The 19,000-nt window shown below is 34.4% G+C and overlaps 1 protein-coding gene across 1 annotated transcript in view; it reads right to left on the bottom strand.

Moving 5' to 3' along the window:
- cckar (cholecystokinin A receptor) overlaps positions 1–18,669 on the bottom strand; it is a 30,190-nt gene extending 11,521 nt beyond the window's left edge. The window contains exons 1-4 of the mRNA XM_088628053.1: positions 18,256–18,669; positions 17,286–17,537; positions 2,148–2,409; positions 335–462 (exon numbers count right to left, since the gene is read on the bottom strand). Of these exons, the coding sequence (XP_088484179.1) occupies positions 335–462; positions 2,148–2,409; positions 17,286–17,537; positions 18,256–18,382 (769 nt within the window). The 5' untranslated portion in view covers positions 18,383–18,669. The remainder of the gene's footprint in view (positions 1–334; positions 463–2,147; positions 2,410–17,285; positions 17,538–18,255) is intronic.
- Positions 18,670–19,000: the final 331 nt, after the last annotated feature.

The raw sequence follows: 19,000 nt of genomic DNA, 5'->3' as shown, positions 1-19,000 counted from the left end.
TCTACATATCACATCAAATACAAACCAAATATAAATGTATCGACAAAGAATAAAATGCATAGAGAACTTTCGTGAGTGAACAAAACAAAGTCAGACATTAAGCAATCAACACTAAGCTACATTACACAGAATCACATTTATTCCTCATAAGATCTCAAATTTCGCTCTAGAATTGAGTATTAAATGCTCTGTATTGTAGACACTGACCCTATTCATTCCGTTTATTGTAATTATAAAGCATCTTGTATGGTTAAAACAAATCAATTAAAATGTTGTATCATGCTAAAATTAATGGGTTTTGCCTTTCCTCAAAATAAGAACAGTGCTGTCTTACCTCGATTAGATTTTCTGTGGCTTATCTCAAACTTGATTCCCCTATAGAGTTCAAGGGAAATTAGTCCATACGCTGTCATCATAACAACTCCAGGCACAAGAAAAAGAAGCAGTAACAGGAAAACGTACCTGTTTGGTTTAGGAAAAAGATATAGAACATTTATCATTTTGGTTTAAGCAAAGGTGACATGTTTAGAAATGTCAAATAGTAAAAAGACATAAGATGTCAGGATGCAACCTTCTTCAAAAGAAAAGTAACACTTTACTATAAAAAGAAATATCATTTAGCACTTTAACTGATCTTCTTGTTTAATTTTTAAGTTCAGATTTTCATTTCCCTGTTTTAATCCTAGTATGAAACAGACAGTTGTTATTCAAGCCACATGGTTCTTGAGGCACCAAAAAATATGACAGAAAGAAGCTATCGAGTAGGCCTGCCTGCTACAACTACAGTACAAAATAAAAGAGAGCAACTACCCAGTTGTTCTCTTCTGGATGGCAGAGATATCATGCTTCTGTGGCACCATGGCTCACTGTGAGATGAAAAAACTCTGATTCAATCCCCTGGTACAATTATAGGGAATCCTTGCTGCCGCGAAATTGCCACAGTTTGGATTCAAGCCAGCAATCCTCATGTGGTAGACAACTTCCTGCATTCTCTTTGGAGAGTTTTACCCCATTAGGCACTCAGGAGGTTCTGGCTCTTTGGTTTTAATCAATAAAGGTATACTTCTGCTTTCAAGATCTTTCTTCAGCTGCCAGAATATATCTGAATGTTTTATTATGTTTTGAGGTCCTAATGAAACATGATTCAGCTTCCATTTCACACTAGCAGTCTAAGCCAAGAAGCAGGGCTTTTGAACTTCACATGGCTTGTGTCTGATTGAAATAAGTCTGATCTTTGTCATGTAAAATTATAATGTAGGATTTGTTAACCCAAGTTTATTTAATACATCTCTGAGCAATACATTTCCCTGCTCTTGTCCAATTTTAGAAACATCTTTTGGACTACTTTAATATACAGTCCCACTTTAAACAATGCTTGTTCAACACATGGAGACAGAGCTGCAGCAAGAAACAGTATGAAGGTGTGTTTATTAAAACATACATCACCAATTTCATGAAATAGTCTTCAAGGCAGTGTTGTTTGTATTTACATTAAATTAACGGTAATCCTCCACATTTCGCTATTCAGCAGAAATTACTTTTTAACTTTTAAAACTATTAAAATTATTTTAACTATTTCTGTCCCTGTGTTTCTCTGACATACTTTATAATTAAATATTTACTTTTTCTCAAAAAATGTTTTAGGGATATTAACATACAGAAGAGATAAAAAACATAATAACTGTAAAACAGGCAAATGTAATGTGGGTTTTTATACTTCTAATTCAGCACAATTGTGGTTTTTCTACTTCTAGTTCCGCCCAATCATGTGTGAGATACACAATATTTCTATGATTAACTTTAAAAAGTCTGACTATCGAGAACTTATACAGTATGTGAGTTGTCCTTCGCGACTTTATAAGCTGGCTTTGGAAACACAGAATTAGAAAAGAAATTGATTTAACTAAACTAAATTTTATTCAGAGATTTTATAGTTTATTGAAAACTCTTGAACTGAAACTAAGAATTGTGTGCCAAGTGATTAGACTGAAAAAGTTAATCAACTTAACCAGCCCTTTATCCTATCTGTTAAAGTTTTGGTGGAACCTATCTTCACTCATGTGTAAATACTGTAGCTACCTGTTTTGTGGCCTTACAAAAGAGAATAAATAGTGAAATAGGTGTGTAAAAACATATATTTATCTTACCATGACTGTTGGATAATATCACTGGGCCAGATAAGGCGGCACATGTTACCAGTGCTATTGTTGGCTCTTGAGAAGGGCACCAAGGTACTGGAGATTGGGTATGGTAGCATTAGAATAAAGGACACAATCCATGTAGCTGTGATGACTTTGAAGGCATGTGACTTTGTTTGCCAGACTCTGGACTGCAGAGGTTTACAGATTGCACTGTAGCGCTCCAAGGATATTGCAACTAGGTTGAAAGTAGATACACTTACAGAGATACCTGGAGAACAAAAAACTTATCAATTCATATAATCACAAAAGAAGATCAATGGATACATTTTAATTATTATTATTTAATTTATTAAAGCAACTTAGTAATTTACTGCTGTTCTACAACACTAATCAGTTCCAGTACTGTTAAATTATTCAAAGCAGCAACTGTCTAATAAATATAAACATGCTACAGAATAATAACAGAAACAAACTGTAAACATGCCAGCATGCTTACAATGCATCTTAAAATGTTGCTAGTTATATTGCAATGTTTTCTAGCACTCAAGAGTACACAGTAGAAGAAATAACCATAGTAAAAAATAGAAAATAATTACTGAAATGATCATACTAGTTTTGCTAAAGAAAGTGCCCTGCATATATACTTTACAAATGTTTCTAGTAAACTTTTTTATTGTTTTTGTTACAATTAGTCACATCAGCATTGTTTCCTTTTTTCAAATATTGTAATATCACATTTAAACAGAAATGAATAATGCAAATTGATTTTATTCCAACAAGTGCTACACCTTGTAGTTTTACAAACTCAACTATCACAATTATTTTGTATATAACTTTTTCAAGTAGTTAATACATTGTCTGTTTGAAAATGACAACTTCATAAAAACACACAATACAAAAAAAAATTATAATTTAAATCCATTACCGTGGTTACTAAACAACCAAATTTTCAAATTACAGAAATGTTCTCATTACTAACAAAAGGTTTGCAAATTGTTTTGCATGACTGTGTAAACAATAGGGATTTATCAGGCTATTATTAAACAGAGATAAAATTTTTCAGACTGAAAGGTGGATGTTTTTTTTTTTGGCCTTCAACTTTCATTACGCATGAAGAATCTTTTTGGGATTGGTTAAAAATGCTCATGACAGTTTTTAAAAATCCAATAACAAATATTACAAAATACATGAAACTTCCAACACCTCTCACAGGATGTGTAAATCTCGGTTTATGTTACTGCATCCTCCTCAAACCAGAGGTTTCATCACTATTTAATTAACCAGCTGATGAATTCATTATCTTTTCTTTTTTCAGTTCCTACATGGAACCTCCTCTGTACGTTTATAACAGACTGTCAAAGCACCATCACAAATTCATTTCAAGGCATGATGGAAACATGAAGACATAAGATAAGTTAATACCATAATTACCTCATGACACTGCATCTGATTTTACGTTTGCTTATAGACAGAACATATTACAGATATTTTTACTTACTGTTTGTGCTATTTCAGACTAAAAGGTAGTATAACAAAATAAATAAGAATAGATGAGTATATACATAAATAATGGGATGGGGGTTATCTTTTATAACAGAAATTAGAGATTTACTCATTACATAAATAAAGCACAACTTTGTCTTAGTCAGAGCAAAACTCATATTATAATGAAACTCAAAGATCATCCAAAATCCAGTGTTAATTGGAGAAAGCAGACAAGCAAAAGGAAAAAATGTATACCATCAAATTATGTTTCAGTTTAGATGTAAGGAGTTTTTTTTTGCCATTTTTTAGCATACCTTAAACTTATTTTCCCCACCACAGTGGTATCCAATTCCATGTTTCCTGCTATAAGAAGTGAAATCAAACAGAATTTGTAGTGTACTATAATATAGACCTAATGCCATTGACACCAGCTTTCCATGCCATAGATTTTCCTGATCATAACAGATTTCTGTACTGTATTTTTTACAATAAAAAAGGGCAAAAAGTGGAGTTTATCTGCACAGGACCTGACAGTAATACTTCCAGTGCAAGAATATCTGGAAAGCAGTCATTGCAAATTAAATTATTTATTTATTTTCTAACAAGGTATGTGTTTAATTGCATAAGAACAAGTTGAGGAGTTGAGGATGTTCTAATACAGTCAGCTTGGTTTCCATTTCAGTAATAAAATTTATGCAGTTTTGGAGAAAATACACCTGAATTATCTTTGATTGTGAGGGGTCATCAACTAAGCCATGGCTAGAATTAAGAATCCTCCAATTTAATGCTTGAGACTGCATCCAACTTATACAGTAGTTTTGTAATTACGTGGTACTAAAATGCCAGAGGCAGGCATTTTAATGATCCATATAAATCTGCATAAATTGGTTAACTGATTGGATAGTGATATGGATAGTGCCACAGCAACAGAGAAAAGACCTTTGGAGGCAAAGCATATTTCAAAAGTGTGATTTATTTCTAGCTGAAAAAATGTAATTTCTTTCATTAATAGGTTAAACATGTCTACCAAAGCACATTCACTTTATACATAGGATTTCTCATCTTGCTAGAATGGTGTCAGAGATTAGGCTTTCATCTCCTTTGACTTCAGTGTAGAAAACATATGACATTCATGACAGCATCTATCAATTGATCAAGAATAAGTTTCAGAAATAGAGATAAATACGTCTAAGATCGTTGGCGCATGAACTGAAAGAAAAGCAATTTTATCTAGAATATTAATTTTAAAGTATCCCATTCTCCGCAATTCATCACACCTTAATTAGAATGTAGCACCCTTGAGAATGCGGGCTTGCCCTCCAATGTTGGTACAGAAGCTAGCCATGTCTGAAACAGTGCTGTAAGAACATGATATGGATGTTTATCTGTTCCACCTGCTCCTAATTAATGTGTACATTGTATTTTAGTGTTGCTTTATCCCTAGTCCTATGTTCAGCCATTGGATTTCTTCCCTTGAGCCTGTTGTTTATTTTTAGCTGCACTTCATGGTTCTCTTAGTCTCTAGTTTGCTTCCCAGCTTTGCTTCGTTGTGCATAGACCCTCGTTTATACTGACAACCTTACTCCCAGATTCCCCTTTGACTAGTTTACTCCACATATCTACTTGGCTTTAGACCCTGCTTGCTATTTCGACTATGGCCATCTCCCAATATCCACACTTGCTTTATCGTGGTCTTCATATGCACATTCCTACGATGATCTGCAAAGGCTTCCCATTTCTGATTTCTTTTTTACAGGAGTGCTCACAACCACCCCCAATGAACCCTTTATTCGCCACTCTCTCTGCTTTAGACCAGACTTTAGTGAAGGGAATTAGGCCAGATTCTTTGCGGAATTGTGACATTTAATGTTCTAACCTATCAAAGCAGAGTGACAATGCCATGGAGAAAAATTCAAGTGGAAGTAAAATTTTATTTTCTGTACAAATCTCATAATAATTTATGCAAAAACAAACAGTTTCATTAGGCAACTTTAGATTCATATGGATTCTAGGAGCTGTTGACATAAAGTTTTTATTTTGTTAACTGACTTCCCCATTTCAACTGATGAATATTTGTTTATCTATGGTGGTTTAGTACAAGCTCGGAAGAAACAGAGACAGGAACGTCCAAGTTTACCTTATTTAGTTTACTTAGCCTATTATGCACCAATCCTGCTCAATATGAATGAACCTGTATGTTCCTTATACTATCATTATTTTTGTACGTATGTTCCTTATACTATTATTATTTTTGTACAGGGACAGACAAGATGAAATGTATTTAATAGTGCAAAGCTGAATAAACCGAGAGCAGTATTGCCAGTTAAGATTAGTTCAGTTTGTCAATTTTGAGTAAACCTGCTCAGCATAAATGAGCACGTTATGTTCTTCGTACTGTCACTGCCTTTGTGCAGGGACAGATGAGATAACATTCATCAACAATTTGACCTTGAGCCGTAACCAACTATGATGTCATGTGAGGGAGTCCCAAAACCCTTTTTATAACAGTGCAACCTTGAATGTTTGCACACCTTAAGTCCACACCTGTTCTATGTCACAAAAATGTGGTCCTGGAGGAAAGCTTTAAGGGCTTAGAGCGACTTTTGGGACACAGCCTATGCTTCCTGGATTTGCTCTTTGTCACGGACAGAGATCCGCCCTGCCTCTCAGTTTGGTACTTTTAGTTTCACCTTTGCCGGTCTGCTTGTTGACTTCTCAGAGCCCAGCAAGTGGATTGACCCTCCTGTTTTGCGACTACATAACTCTTGAGGTCAGTGCAGCATTATTACAAATTAAAGCACACTTTCAATTGGTCTCTGCAGAAGAGGAAGCTGCCATATACCTATTCAGGAGTTGGGTCAAGTTCTGATTATGACAAAATCATCCAATGAATATAAATTGATAGAATACTTAATACTTTGGTGTTTGGCATTAACTTGAGAAAATAACAACCCTGGCTGAAGGTCAGGTCTGTCACTTGCAGTAGTTGTAAAGTATTCAATCCCTTGGATTTTTTCACATTTTATTCTGTTACAATATGGAATCATAATGTATTTAACTGTGGTTTTTTTACATTGATCAACACAAAACACTCATTATAACATTATAATGAGATGATCAATTGATAGTAATACTCGTTTCATAGTGACTCACCTGGCTGAGGAAATAACTGCAGTGCCCAAAAATCAAGCTGTCACAAACCCCAGAAGAGTCACTTCTGAGAGCACTGATGCACATTTCATCCAACTCAAAGCTATTTGAGCAAGCCAGTTCGTTTGTAAAATTTCAAAATAACTGAGCAGAGAATATGCACTATAAGATGCAGTGAATGAGAATCATGTACGCATCCAAGGCTGCTACAGTGACCGTTTTCTCCCCCCTTTACCCACCTCTCCATTGGAAAGGTGGGAAGACAGTATAGCTACCACACCTTTCATTTGAGATTGCAATTCTGCGGTGGGCAGTGGAAGAAACTGTGTTGACTCAGAAAGAGTAGCCTGGGATGAACTGTGCTGATGCAGAAGTAGGATACGAACCATATGAATCAGTATGAGTCATCAGTGAATTTTGCTGGAACTGAATAGATGAAGATGATGTACAACCTGAATCCCCCAGAAGAAGAAAGAAGATCACCTATATTTGCAGTAGAAAGCTTGAGGAGGGGAAAGAGTTGAGAGTCAACACTGCACCAATAGGATGCAAATGGAGAGGTGGGTAAAGGGGTAAGAAAACAGTCACTGTAGAAGCCTTGGATGCAACTGGTGCACAACTAATAAATGGTGAATAGGAGCCCTGACCAAGTGCAGACTGACACCATGTGCTTGGACCCTCAGGGCAAAGTGGACATCCTTGACTGTGGGGATCCCATAGGGACAGCAGATTGGAGAATTGGGGAAAATGGAGAGGTGAAACAGGAAAGACTGGATGGGAGTTTTGGACACCCAATAAAAGTAAGGTATTAGCAACACCAAGTGCAAGACACATCTGTCTCTGACAAGAGTGAAACACTGAGTGCTAGAAGAGATGTACTGATGACAGTCAGCAAGTATATATACACAGGAGAGATCAACTATCTATTGTATCTATTTCAGGGGACTTGAAATCCTTTAAGCTCTATTTACTTGGTGAAAAAGTACATAAAGAGTATTCTCTTCAGCATATCTGACATTTTGGATGGTACAACATAATTTTTTATAACAAGACTGGATTAAATACTTTTGAAGGGATGTAAACCTTATTAACCTATTAATTCCTCATTGACTCATTTGCTTATACTGTATAATTTGTTTGCTGTTTAATACTGTAAATTGATCTTAGATTCAAATCCTTCAGGACTGACCTAGCCACAGAGGCCCTTGAATGCTCTTTATTACCATTTAATTAAATCTGTTGTTTCCTCATGACAGCTTGTCTGTATGATTTCATGTTCCATTATTTTCTTTGTCTCACCATTTAAACCAGTTTTACCATAGAGCACTAAACATACTATATTTCAAGTTTGAGTTGTTAATGTTTATTTGCACAGTATTAAGTACAAATTAATGTTACAAATAGGGGTACAACCTTTAGTCAGATCTCTCTATATAAATCTGAATGCTACAAAGTGAAATATATCTCCTTATTCTAAAAATCCATCCACCAACCAGGAGAGGCAAGTAGGGACTGTATACAAAAAATCAGAGTTTCCTAAAAAACACAATGGCAAGCCCAGGTTTACTAAACTAGAATCTGGACTTTACAGTATGAATGATCTGCACAAGGACCTTTTGTCTGTCACACTTTCTTCTCTCTAGTTGTGTCTTTTTGTCTCTTTCCATGTCCTCCTCTCTTTTCTGCCTGTTTTCTGTATTATATCCTGTTCCACAACTATTGATCACCCTTAATCATTTATGCAAAACTTAATTAACCAGGTAAACCAGACGATTCCTTTGATCAATGTGCCTTACACCCAGCACAACTCAGTAAAACCCCTTAGTTCCTTTCTTGTTGTGAAGCTCCTGAGAACTTTAAATGTTGACACTAGCCAGGCATTAACCATTGTTTCTAGATTCTTAAGACAAAGAAATATCAACAGTCACTTCCAATAACCGTAAGAGCATTTAAATATTCAGCGAAGGATTTGAATGTTTATTTAAAAAATGTCAAGAGGCTATAAAGTTACATGTTGTTCTAATGATTACTATTTAGTTGTTGTACTTCAATGATTTGAAAACAAAAGGTCTGGCCAAAATTTAGACAAAAAATATGTTAAGTGACTTGCGAGTGGAACAGTCACACCATAAACATAATATGTAATACAAAATTAGTAGCATGTTACTTTTCAAATGTATATGTATATATATTTCATTTTAAAGGCATGAGTAACTGATGGGTTAACCTGTTTCTAAAGATATGGGACATTTCTATTTTATTGATGATTCAAGAAAATAATATTTTGAGGGCTGAGATACTCAGAATTGTGTCTCTAAATCTCTAAATGGGTTAACTTGTAACAATGAAACTATTGTATGTTCTCAGATATTGGTGATTTAATGGTGATGGTAATGTAATGGTGATCTACAAGCTCTTGTTGATTGCAGCTCTCCAGGACTAGGGTTGGAATCATCCCATCAACTGTCCCTTGCACTGGATAGCCACAGTCTAGTAGGTTATACAAACCAAGTTCCTAAACCCTTGGAACCTGTTAAAACCATATTTTTAAACTAGTGATTGTTCAATTAAGAAATATAATTTGACAAAAATTCCCAATACCCCAAAGGTCTCAAGAAGAGTGATTGATTTAACTGAACCAATAAACTTACTAGACTGATTCAAATTCACACGTGTTCCAAGTCTTTATAAACTGATGATTTAAGGGTGAGCTATAAAATAGATCAAATTTATCTACAACCAAAGTTTGATCAGTCCTGAAATACACTGTTTCCAGTTTTTGGAACATAAAACAGCACAGAAAGATAAAAAGTGGTGGGAGAGACTCTGATATATTTAAAAAAATAAAATATTGTCTGCATATAGAAAAATCCAGAGCTGAGTGTCTTTTATGTTAATAGAGGTAATGTCTGGGGACTGGCCTAGGTATTGTGGTAGACGTACGAGAGAGAGCACAAATAGTAGAGGTGTGAGGGAACAAGTAATAGGTTTATTCCATGCTGAAAAGAGAAGAAAGAAAACACAATGTTTCGGCTGTAGAGCCTTCTTTGGGTGTAGAGGTGTGAGTACTATTTGTCACTCATTTTATGTATATGGCAAGATCTACAGTACACCTTACAGTATACTTACTACAACATTAAATACAACGGTCCGCAAATAACACTCTGTCTACAAATTACAGTCTTGTTCTTGTAAATATGATTATGATAATTATATTATGAGTCAAACAATCTCTAGACTGCATTTATTTTAGAATATTTAGTCTTACTTAATCTATGATACTGTAGAAATTGAGGATCAAAATATTAAGCTTCTACTACAATCACTTTTGCTAGGTCTTCTTATCCAATGCTTAAGTCCAACCCATTTTTCTAGGTTTCCTATTTTAATTACTTTTCAGAATTTTGGGGGCATTTGTTTTTTTCACTTGGAGGTTGTATGTTACAATATGCTTTTCTATAAGCACTGTAATAAACAAATTTGGTTTGTTATTTTATAAAAACGTTAAAGTGTTGGCATTTTACCGGGTGTGACTGTTTAAATTGGTTAATGTTTCTCACTATAAAAACAAGAGTTTTTAAAGAGTCTGAGATTTAATCACAAGCTAATTATGAAAGTTCAATAAAACCACTGAGTCCACTGAGTCAGGGAATATAAACTAGGTCAAATGAATTTAAATTTCCATGACCAGTTTGGTGTTTGAGAAGTAATTAGGCGATTAAGACAAGGATTTTTTAAACAAAAACTAACCCACAAACTAATATTTACAGACTACTATGCATAGTTGGAGCGCATTCCAAAGTCCAAAACACTGCACCCAGTCTTCACACTCAATCACTCACAACCACAAACCCTAATAAACCAATAAAGTAGACACAAACATTTACATGGGAAAATAAGACTGTATTCATAAAATAAATACTGTACGTATCCACATTCAGGTCAGGTTACATTCTAAACTGATGCTGAAAGGAGACTACCATCATTGCCTATTCAAAAACGAAACAAAGTGCAGACAAGAGTGACACACTTTGCTTGGCAGAACTTAAAGGGGGAAATAATTTCAATAAATATGAAAAATAAGGATCCTTTCCATGATTTGAAATCCCTTTAGTGCCAAACTCCTGACAAGTTGTGTTGCAGTGGAACACAATCACATTTCCCTACCCACTGAATCTTACCACACCCACACCCACAATGTGTTCCTTGAGGCAAATCCCCTCCCTTTAGTCTTACACCAGCTTGGGTCTTTTGGCTATCTCCAGTCTTCTTGGGGGCACAGACATAGTCAATATGAAAGAGTTGCCTCTGTCCTCCTGGATTAATTGCTTCACCACACTATCTACATGAAGACTCGAGTAAACAGATTCTCAGATCTCTCCCAAGTATTACTTCTTCTAGTTCAACACCAACAAAATACCTTATTTACCAGTACCTTGCCTTTATCCGCATTAGATTCATTTGCCAGAAGTTTGCCTATATGTGAATTGTGCCTAAGTCTTTTTGTATTGCTTGCACTGCCCCTGCTAAATTGTACTAGTTTAATGAATGCACATTTTAGATCAGTGATGTAAATTATGAACTGAAGAGGTCCTAAAAGCGTTCCTGGTGGCATGCCACTGACAATCTCATTCCAGAATGAAATAATTCCGTATCAGTATCCTTTGTTTTAGGCATGACCCCAAAGCAACTAAAGCATTGTCTTTTCTCAGTAAGTCTGCAAAGAGAAATATCAATCATCACAAAAATGTTTTATCAAGGGTGCCTATACATAGAAAGCAAGTTAAGGAACTGCTAACCATCTTTAGTAGCAGTTAACCAATGCCATTCTTTCACCAACATAATGTTTTGGGGTCCATGGACACTCCTATGATCATATGATTCATCTGTTGTTGTAGCAGGCAACACTTTTTAAGACACATTTTGGATCTTCAGTCCAGTCCTGCATGTACAGTACATTCAAAACACTATGTAGATTGTTCACTGTACCAGTAAAAAAGGAGGTTTAAGACTAATGTAACTAATATAATTGTGCTCTGGGCACAGGACTTAATGTTGTGTATCCTCTTCATTTCAGAGTTGTCAGAGGCCACACACAGTCTAAAAGTGAATTGTCCTTGCCATAACAAATATGATGTTTTTGGCTTGGCCTCAAGAATACACTCTACCTGCCAGTACACACTGAAGGGCTTATGGGCACTGAAGCTGCTTAGGCTGGCTTTCAGTTGTCTATTGTCATCCCCGATTCCTTTTAATCAGGACAGTGCATCTTGCCTCCAAACTGTATGGAAGCTCATACAGTTTCTGCAGTAGCCACTTGCTACATCTCATGTTCAGGTACACTACATTTTTTAATGGTACATGGTTATGCTTTAAATGAAAGGCACTGCATTGCCAGTGATTACTGAATGCTATACAAGATTAGTCTGAATGCAGTAGGAGACCTTTTAACATTTCTTCACTCCTTAGTTCAGTGGTTCTAAACCTTTGAAACATGATGGCCCCCTTTAAGTTAACACAAGACCACAGCCCACCTTTTGTGTATGGGCTAATAATTTTATTTAAATATTTTTTAAATTATTTAATTTCAATTGCTATTTATGAACTTAATCCTACATCAACAAACTATATTTTTTATTTTAAAAAACAGTGAAATATAGATTGAAGGTGGTATGATCCAAATTCATCTTTGAACTTCAGTTTATTTTTCGCCTGAAACACTTTCTATCAATGTGAACTCTGATGCTGCATATTTGACAAGTTTTGAAATTCTTGGCTCTGTGGAAGAAGGATCACAACGCAATCACTTTCAACAAATTGAAGTCTGTTGCGGTGCTTATTTTTGATCATCAAAAGTTAAGTGAAGTGAGTCATAATGATTTTTTAATGGTAGTGTTTCTCCCCTGAGTCATCATAAATTATGATGTGACATTTATAGAAAGAAAATGTACCTTGGCTTGTTCATAAGATTGCCACTAGAGTGGATATTATTGGTTGTTATTGTGAGATTCAATTCCTGCATAAACTGTGCTTCTGTGTAGTTAACAGCAAGGATTAAGATTACAAGGCAAAGAGCCTTGTAATCTTAATTTGTTTGCTCAAATTAATAAAAATGATCACCAAAGTAAATGCAGTCCTCGTGAAAGCTTTATTTAATTAAACTTTTTTATTATTAAATTACTGTGATGGGATCAGACATTATCTATGGGATTTTGAAAGCTAAAAATTTCAAATAATTTCTTGGTTAGTAGTAAATATGGTGACTAAAACACCAATATTGGGGGAAGCTCGATTAAAAGGCAAATATTACATTTCTATATATAAATTGCTGTAATAAATGTTGCCTTATAGTGGGAAAATCAAGTACATATTCTGAATTAGCGGCATATAAAAATCTCTCTCCCCTCACATCGTACCCTTAAATGCCCCACCATTTGAGAACCCCTGCCTTAGACAGTGGCCCAGCCTATCTTTATCCTGTACTATAACAAAGGGACCAAGTCCATTTACTGTGAAGTCAGGTACAAGAGGAGTAAAATGGTACTGGTGGTTTCTGGAGAGGTTGAGCAAGATTCCCTTTTACCTCTAAGTAGCTTTTAACCAGATCCAGCCCGATGAAAATACACTTGTAGATTCCTAGTCCCTCCTAATTTTCTTTAAGCAAAGCTTTAACAGCAACCACAAAGTTTTGTTGCAGTAAAACATAGGCGAGAGATCTGGATGTACTGTCTGAGACATATTTAAACAGGAATACATCCTGCATAAGGCTTTCTTATAAGGCTTTCTTGTAATAGTCCAATAACTAGATTTGCCAGATTTTCTCTTTCTTTTTGGAGCTCTTTAATAATTACTGACACTACACATTGGCATACCAGCCGAACAGGATAAGAGAAAACAAGAAAAAGCAGGCCCTAAAGAAATACAGGCTTAATGACCATAACGTGGCCACAGAAACCAGGTTACAGTATGTAGTCAGAACTGGCTACCCAGAATGGACAGGCTGTGCTCCAATTGCCAGTAGGGACAAGCAGATACAGCGGTGCACTTTCTAATACATTTTAAGAAATACTCTGGGATTAAAAATACTTACTTCCCTAAAAAGACAAATAAAAATCCAGAATTCCCACATATGTGAGAATCTGAGCAGCTATCAGTTATCCTGGAAAAAGGGAAAGTAAACTCAATAAAGCTGATATTGCAGTGTGTGATCTCCTATTAAAGCCCAAAGAACAGAGAGTGGGCCTCTCAAATACTAATATTATGTCATTATCCTAAATGTTTGTAAATGCTTTGGTACTTTTTATTGCTTTTGTAACACTGTAGTTCATCAGTCATGGCAATAAATGTCTTTGAATTTATACATATTTTCCAAAAAAACTCTGTACAATAATACATGTGTAATATACATAAAAGACAAACTAAGAAAAGAAAAAGCCTAGTAATGCAACACTGTAAAACCCAAATTAAAACTACATTACACATTCAAACGTGGGAGTGTGTTTAATCATTCTTTTATGAACTGTTTCCTAAGCAGTTATACAGTATACTATTTGTATCTTAGTGGATAAAATTGGACACATAATTACTTACTATTATCTCACTATTACTATTATTTACTTATAATTATCTTACTAGTATATTGTTTAGTTTTAACATTTATTAAAGGTATTATTAGCAATTTTCCAGTCCATGGATACTTTCCTTAAGTAAAGTAGGTAGAATACTATCAAGCCCTGGAGATTTGTTCATCTTAAGTGTCTCTAGTACCTCAAACATTCCTCCCCCCTCTATGCTAATGCTATTTAGTATAGAACTGTGTCCTTCCACAGCCTGAGGCATGTTGTTAATTTCATCTTTGTTAAATTTATGAGCAAAACATTTTTTTTGTATCAGACAATTACCTTTCATTGTCTAGATGATTCCCATTATCATCCCTAATGCAATTTACTTATTGTATAAAGACTTTAAATTATTAATTTTGGCCTAGATTGCAATATTCACCATGAAGTTCACAAATTTCTATCTCTAATTTCAGAGCACCTGTTAACATTCATGAAGCAAAACTAACTCCCTTTCAGCCTGTTGTTTCTTTCAGAGAAGTGGTCCTCCATCACCACGGATAAATACTGTACAATATACATTTTGACAAGCTCCTTCTGTTGCAGCAGGAGCATATTTATAAAGAAGACCCACTGCAGTGATTTCTACCTTGCATACTTCACAAATTGTCTCACATTTCCTTCCTGCAAATGGAGTTAAACTGAAACACAGAAGGGATGCTCTGAATCCAACAGTCACTCAATAATCTTCAGTAATGTTTTTTTTTACTGTAAGTAATGCTTTAAAGGTAACAGGAAAGGTAACGTATTTGCAAAGATTTCTAAATTTACCTTGAGCCATTAAATAATTGCCTTGAATAAAAACAATAGCTAAATGTTTGAACATGTGAGGATGATTAGGATTCTTATTCTTATTCTTATTCTTATTATCGTGAATGATATTGATATTGATGTTGTTCCATCAAAATATTAATAATTATTTATTTGTATCATAGTCCATATATTTGAATTGTACTCTTGAAAGAGATGTTTCTTGGTGGAATAAAAAGTAAATCATTTAAAGTCCATGGATGATTATTTCACTCATTCATTGCCTGAGATGTAAAATAAATGTTGATTTTATCTGCTGGTTTAGCATACAATTATTTAGCATAAAATTATTCTGCCAGATTTAATTATAACATAGCAGACATGTTTAGATCATACAGCATAACACTAATTTATAGTTAAAAATATTAAAAAAAGAACCAATATAGCCAAATCTGCCATTCACTACCACGTTTGTCAATCGTGATGCAAAATCCCACAGAGTAGAGGTGTGTGTGTCTTCAAGTTTTCATTGCATCTCAGCTATTAATATATCTTAAATGAAATAATTATTGTATTATTTGCAACAGCTTGAATTGTAATGGTGTCTTAATGGACTGTGTGAGTATTTGTGTTTGTGTACATGTGTGCTCATCAGATACCTTTATTTAGAAGCTTAGACCTGCCTCATTGTACCCTATCATCAAAACCTCGTAAATGGCTGCTTAAAATGTTGTTATTAGATTTACCACCAGAAGAAACTTTTATTTCTTGATTACTAAAACCCATGAAAGCAAAGTAGGAAGTATTATTTTATATTATAATTGCTTTCTGTTTTTTCTGTTTATTTTACTTCTTTTCATTTATGGCTGTATCTTAAAATTAATAAAACGAAAATATTTTTTAAGTGGTACAATCTGGGTAGCATTTTTATTTACATATACAGTAGATTGGAATAGTTTCTAATTTCATATACAGTTCTGCATTCAGCTCTGATGTATTCCCTGGCATTTATTTGAATTGTTTTGTTATGGCATTTAAGTGAAGCATAATTAATTCTCTAGCGAGGGAAAACGTCATGCTAAGGGTGGGCAATCCTACATATACATAATTCATTCTATTTACAAGAAATAATTAATTGGTCCAGAGGTAACTGGTAATAAGAAAGTCAGCAGATATATAAGTAAATTTTGTATAAAATTATTTTTACAGTGGCTATCAAAAGCATTCACTCCCCTTATACTGTGTCACATTTAATTGTGTAACAATATGGAATCATAGTGTATTTAATTATTATGTTAGCAATTTTTAGCAACTTAGATAATTGAAAAAGGGGCGAATACTTATGCAATCAGTTATTTTCTGTTTTAGATTTATAATTTAGGAGAATTTGTAGAATTTTGTTTTCACTTTGACATTATGGAGTGTTTAGTGTCCAATTCAAGAAAACCCAACTAATTCTATCACAATAAATCAATCAATGCATTATGTTCAAACATACAATACATTTTAAAACATATGAACACTTAAGGTAGCACTGTGGTGCAGATGTTATCATTGTTACTTCACAGTACTGGGACCCCAGGTTCAATCCCTGAATTGGATGATGTGGTTAGAAAATGGGATGATTGATGAATGACATAAACAGGGCATTCTAATTACATGCTTGATGGATTGATGAACTAATTCTAGTTATTATAACAATGAGTATCAACAAGAGAAAGCCTCAGTCTGCCATGAAAAAAAGTTTTTGAGAACTTATTGACTTTGAAAGCAACCCCTTAGTAGGGTGCAGATGGCCAATCAGGTGCATAATTTATATTTATAAGAACCATTACATGATTTCTGTGTATTAAGGCATCATACCAGTATCCTTTTTAGGGGCCAACCTTCTTCTTCTGCCACTACTACTTCACCTGTTAAGATATGTATATTTGATGCAGTTTGGAAACCATCGCTTAAATGGAAAATAATTACTCTTTGAAATTTAACACTTAAGTACTTTGTGTTCGTTTTACAGTAAATGAAACTAATGATAAGAGTCAAGATTACACAGACAGGCATTTTCTGTACATGACATACACAAACACACACACTCATTTATCAAGAACTGACAGGTCTGTTTGTTACATAGAGTACTTACCCATAAAATATGCAGCCACTTTACAGACACCACTGCCAAATATAAAGTCTTTCATCAGATTTGGGATTAGGGTGAACGGCATGCAGAACAGACAGAGCATCAGGTCGCTGACAGCCAGGGACAGCAGAAATATATTTGTCACAGTTCTCATTCGTTTATTTCTCACTAGCACTGCAATGATCAGGGCATTTCCTAGGACGCTGAGCAAGAATATTAAACTGTACAAGAATATCCGTACAGTCTGATTTATATCTGCAAACAAAATTAAATAAATGTTAACACTGTCTTTATCCCACAAGAGTCATTTATTGACAGGAAAAGCTCTAACAATTTTAGTACCCATAAAGATATATGCAAATACATTTGTACTGCTTTTGATATAACATACCGTACAGTTTTGCAAATAATGTGTGACTAATTAACACCATAATTTATTTTGAATACAATATAATCTCTAGAAATACGTAAAATACAAAACTCAGATGAACAATTATTAGTAACATAAAAAAGTGTTAAGTCTATTAAGTCTTTTCATAATCTTTTACTATTACAAACACACTATATTATTGTGCCATTTATAACATTACTTTGAGTTATAGTTAAGTATGTTTAAGCATTTTAAGCATATTAGTTAGAAATGCGTTACAGCGCACAAGTACAAAGCAGTAATTAATTGTACATATTACGCTACGACGTGGTTTTAAACAATTTTAACCCAAACGTTAAATTACGTTCGACTTCTATCAGAACTCCGCCAGACAGACGCAGTGGAAACGCTTGCCTATAAGCGTACAATGAAGTTTAAACCACAGAAGCATTCCTGCATATGTTTCTTATAAATATATCCTACTATAAAACATTATTAGTGCTAATGCCTTTCTTACAATTGAATTTAATATATGTGATGAGTAGAAAATCAAATGTTATTGTAACATAGTACTACCTGTCTGTACGATTTATGTTACCTTACCTTTAGGCTGAGATGGCTCTTCGGATCCTTTATTACACTCCGTTTCATTCTTGAATCCAAGTCCACACAGTAGTGTGTACATATCAGTGTAATTTAAAAGCATATCGTGCAGTGTGAATGTTTCCATTGTGCGCTCTTGACAAACGCGAACAAACAGCGTGAAAAACAGAATTTCTAAATCTTATCCATTTAAGTAACTTGCAGGTAAGAAAGAAATGGGTTACAGCTACACACCTAAAATTAGCCTTTTTTATATTTTAATAAATACTGTATTTCCCATATAAATGATTCCAGACAGCGAGTAATAACGCAATATTTATGAAAAGAAAATTACATTATTTTGACGATCAATGTTAGACTTAATGTTTTCAGTAACATAACACTACCTGCGCCCGCAACTGCTGCGCTCCCAAAGTTAACAAGATTTTAATGTCTCACTGTTACAGCCTCTGACAGGAGTCAAAGACGAGCATGGCATGTAACCCCGCCTTTCTTGAGAGTACAGGACTCTAGGATGATTTAAACAAACCTTTTCGGGTCATTTTGGACATTTTGTTCATCCATAAATTCAATAATAATAACAATAATAATATTTTTTTGAAAACATATTTTTAAAATTTTTAAAAAATCTATGTAGCATAGATGTTTATTAAAATTCCTGAAAACGATCTAAACAATATGAACACGAAATTATTATTTTTATTGTCGATGTTAATATTGCTTTTTTAAGTTCTGCTGTTACGTC

Source organism: Lepisosteus platostomus, chromosome 1 (assembly GCF_059453375.1).
Source record: "Lepisosteus platostomus isolate fLepPlt1 chromosome 1, fLepPlt1.hap1, whole genome shotgun sequence".
NCBI lineage: Eukaryota > Metazoa > Chordata > Actinopteri > Semionotiformes > Lepisosteidae > Lepisosteus > Lepisosteus platostomus.
The sequence above is the reverse complement of the archived record's forward strand: the minus strand, read 5'-3'. Positions and strand labels throughout refer to the sequence as shown.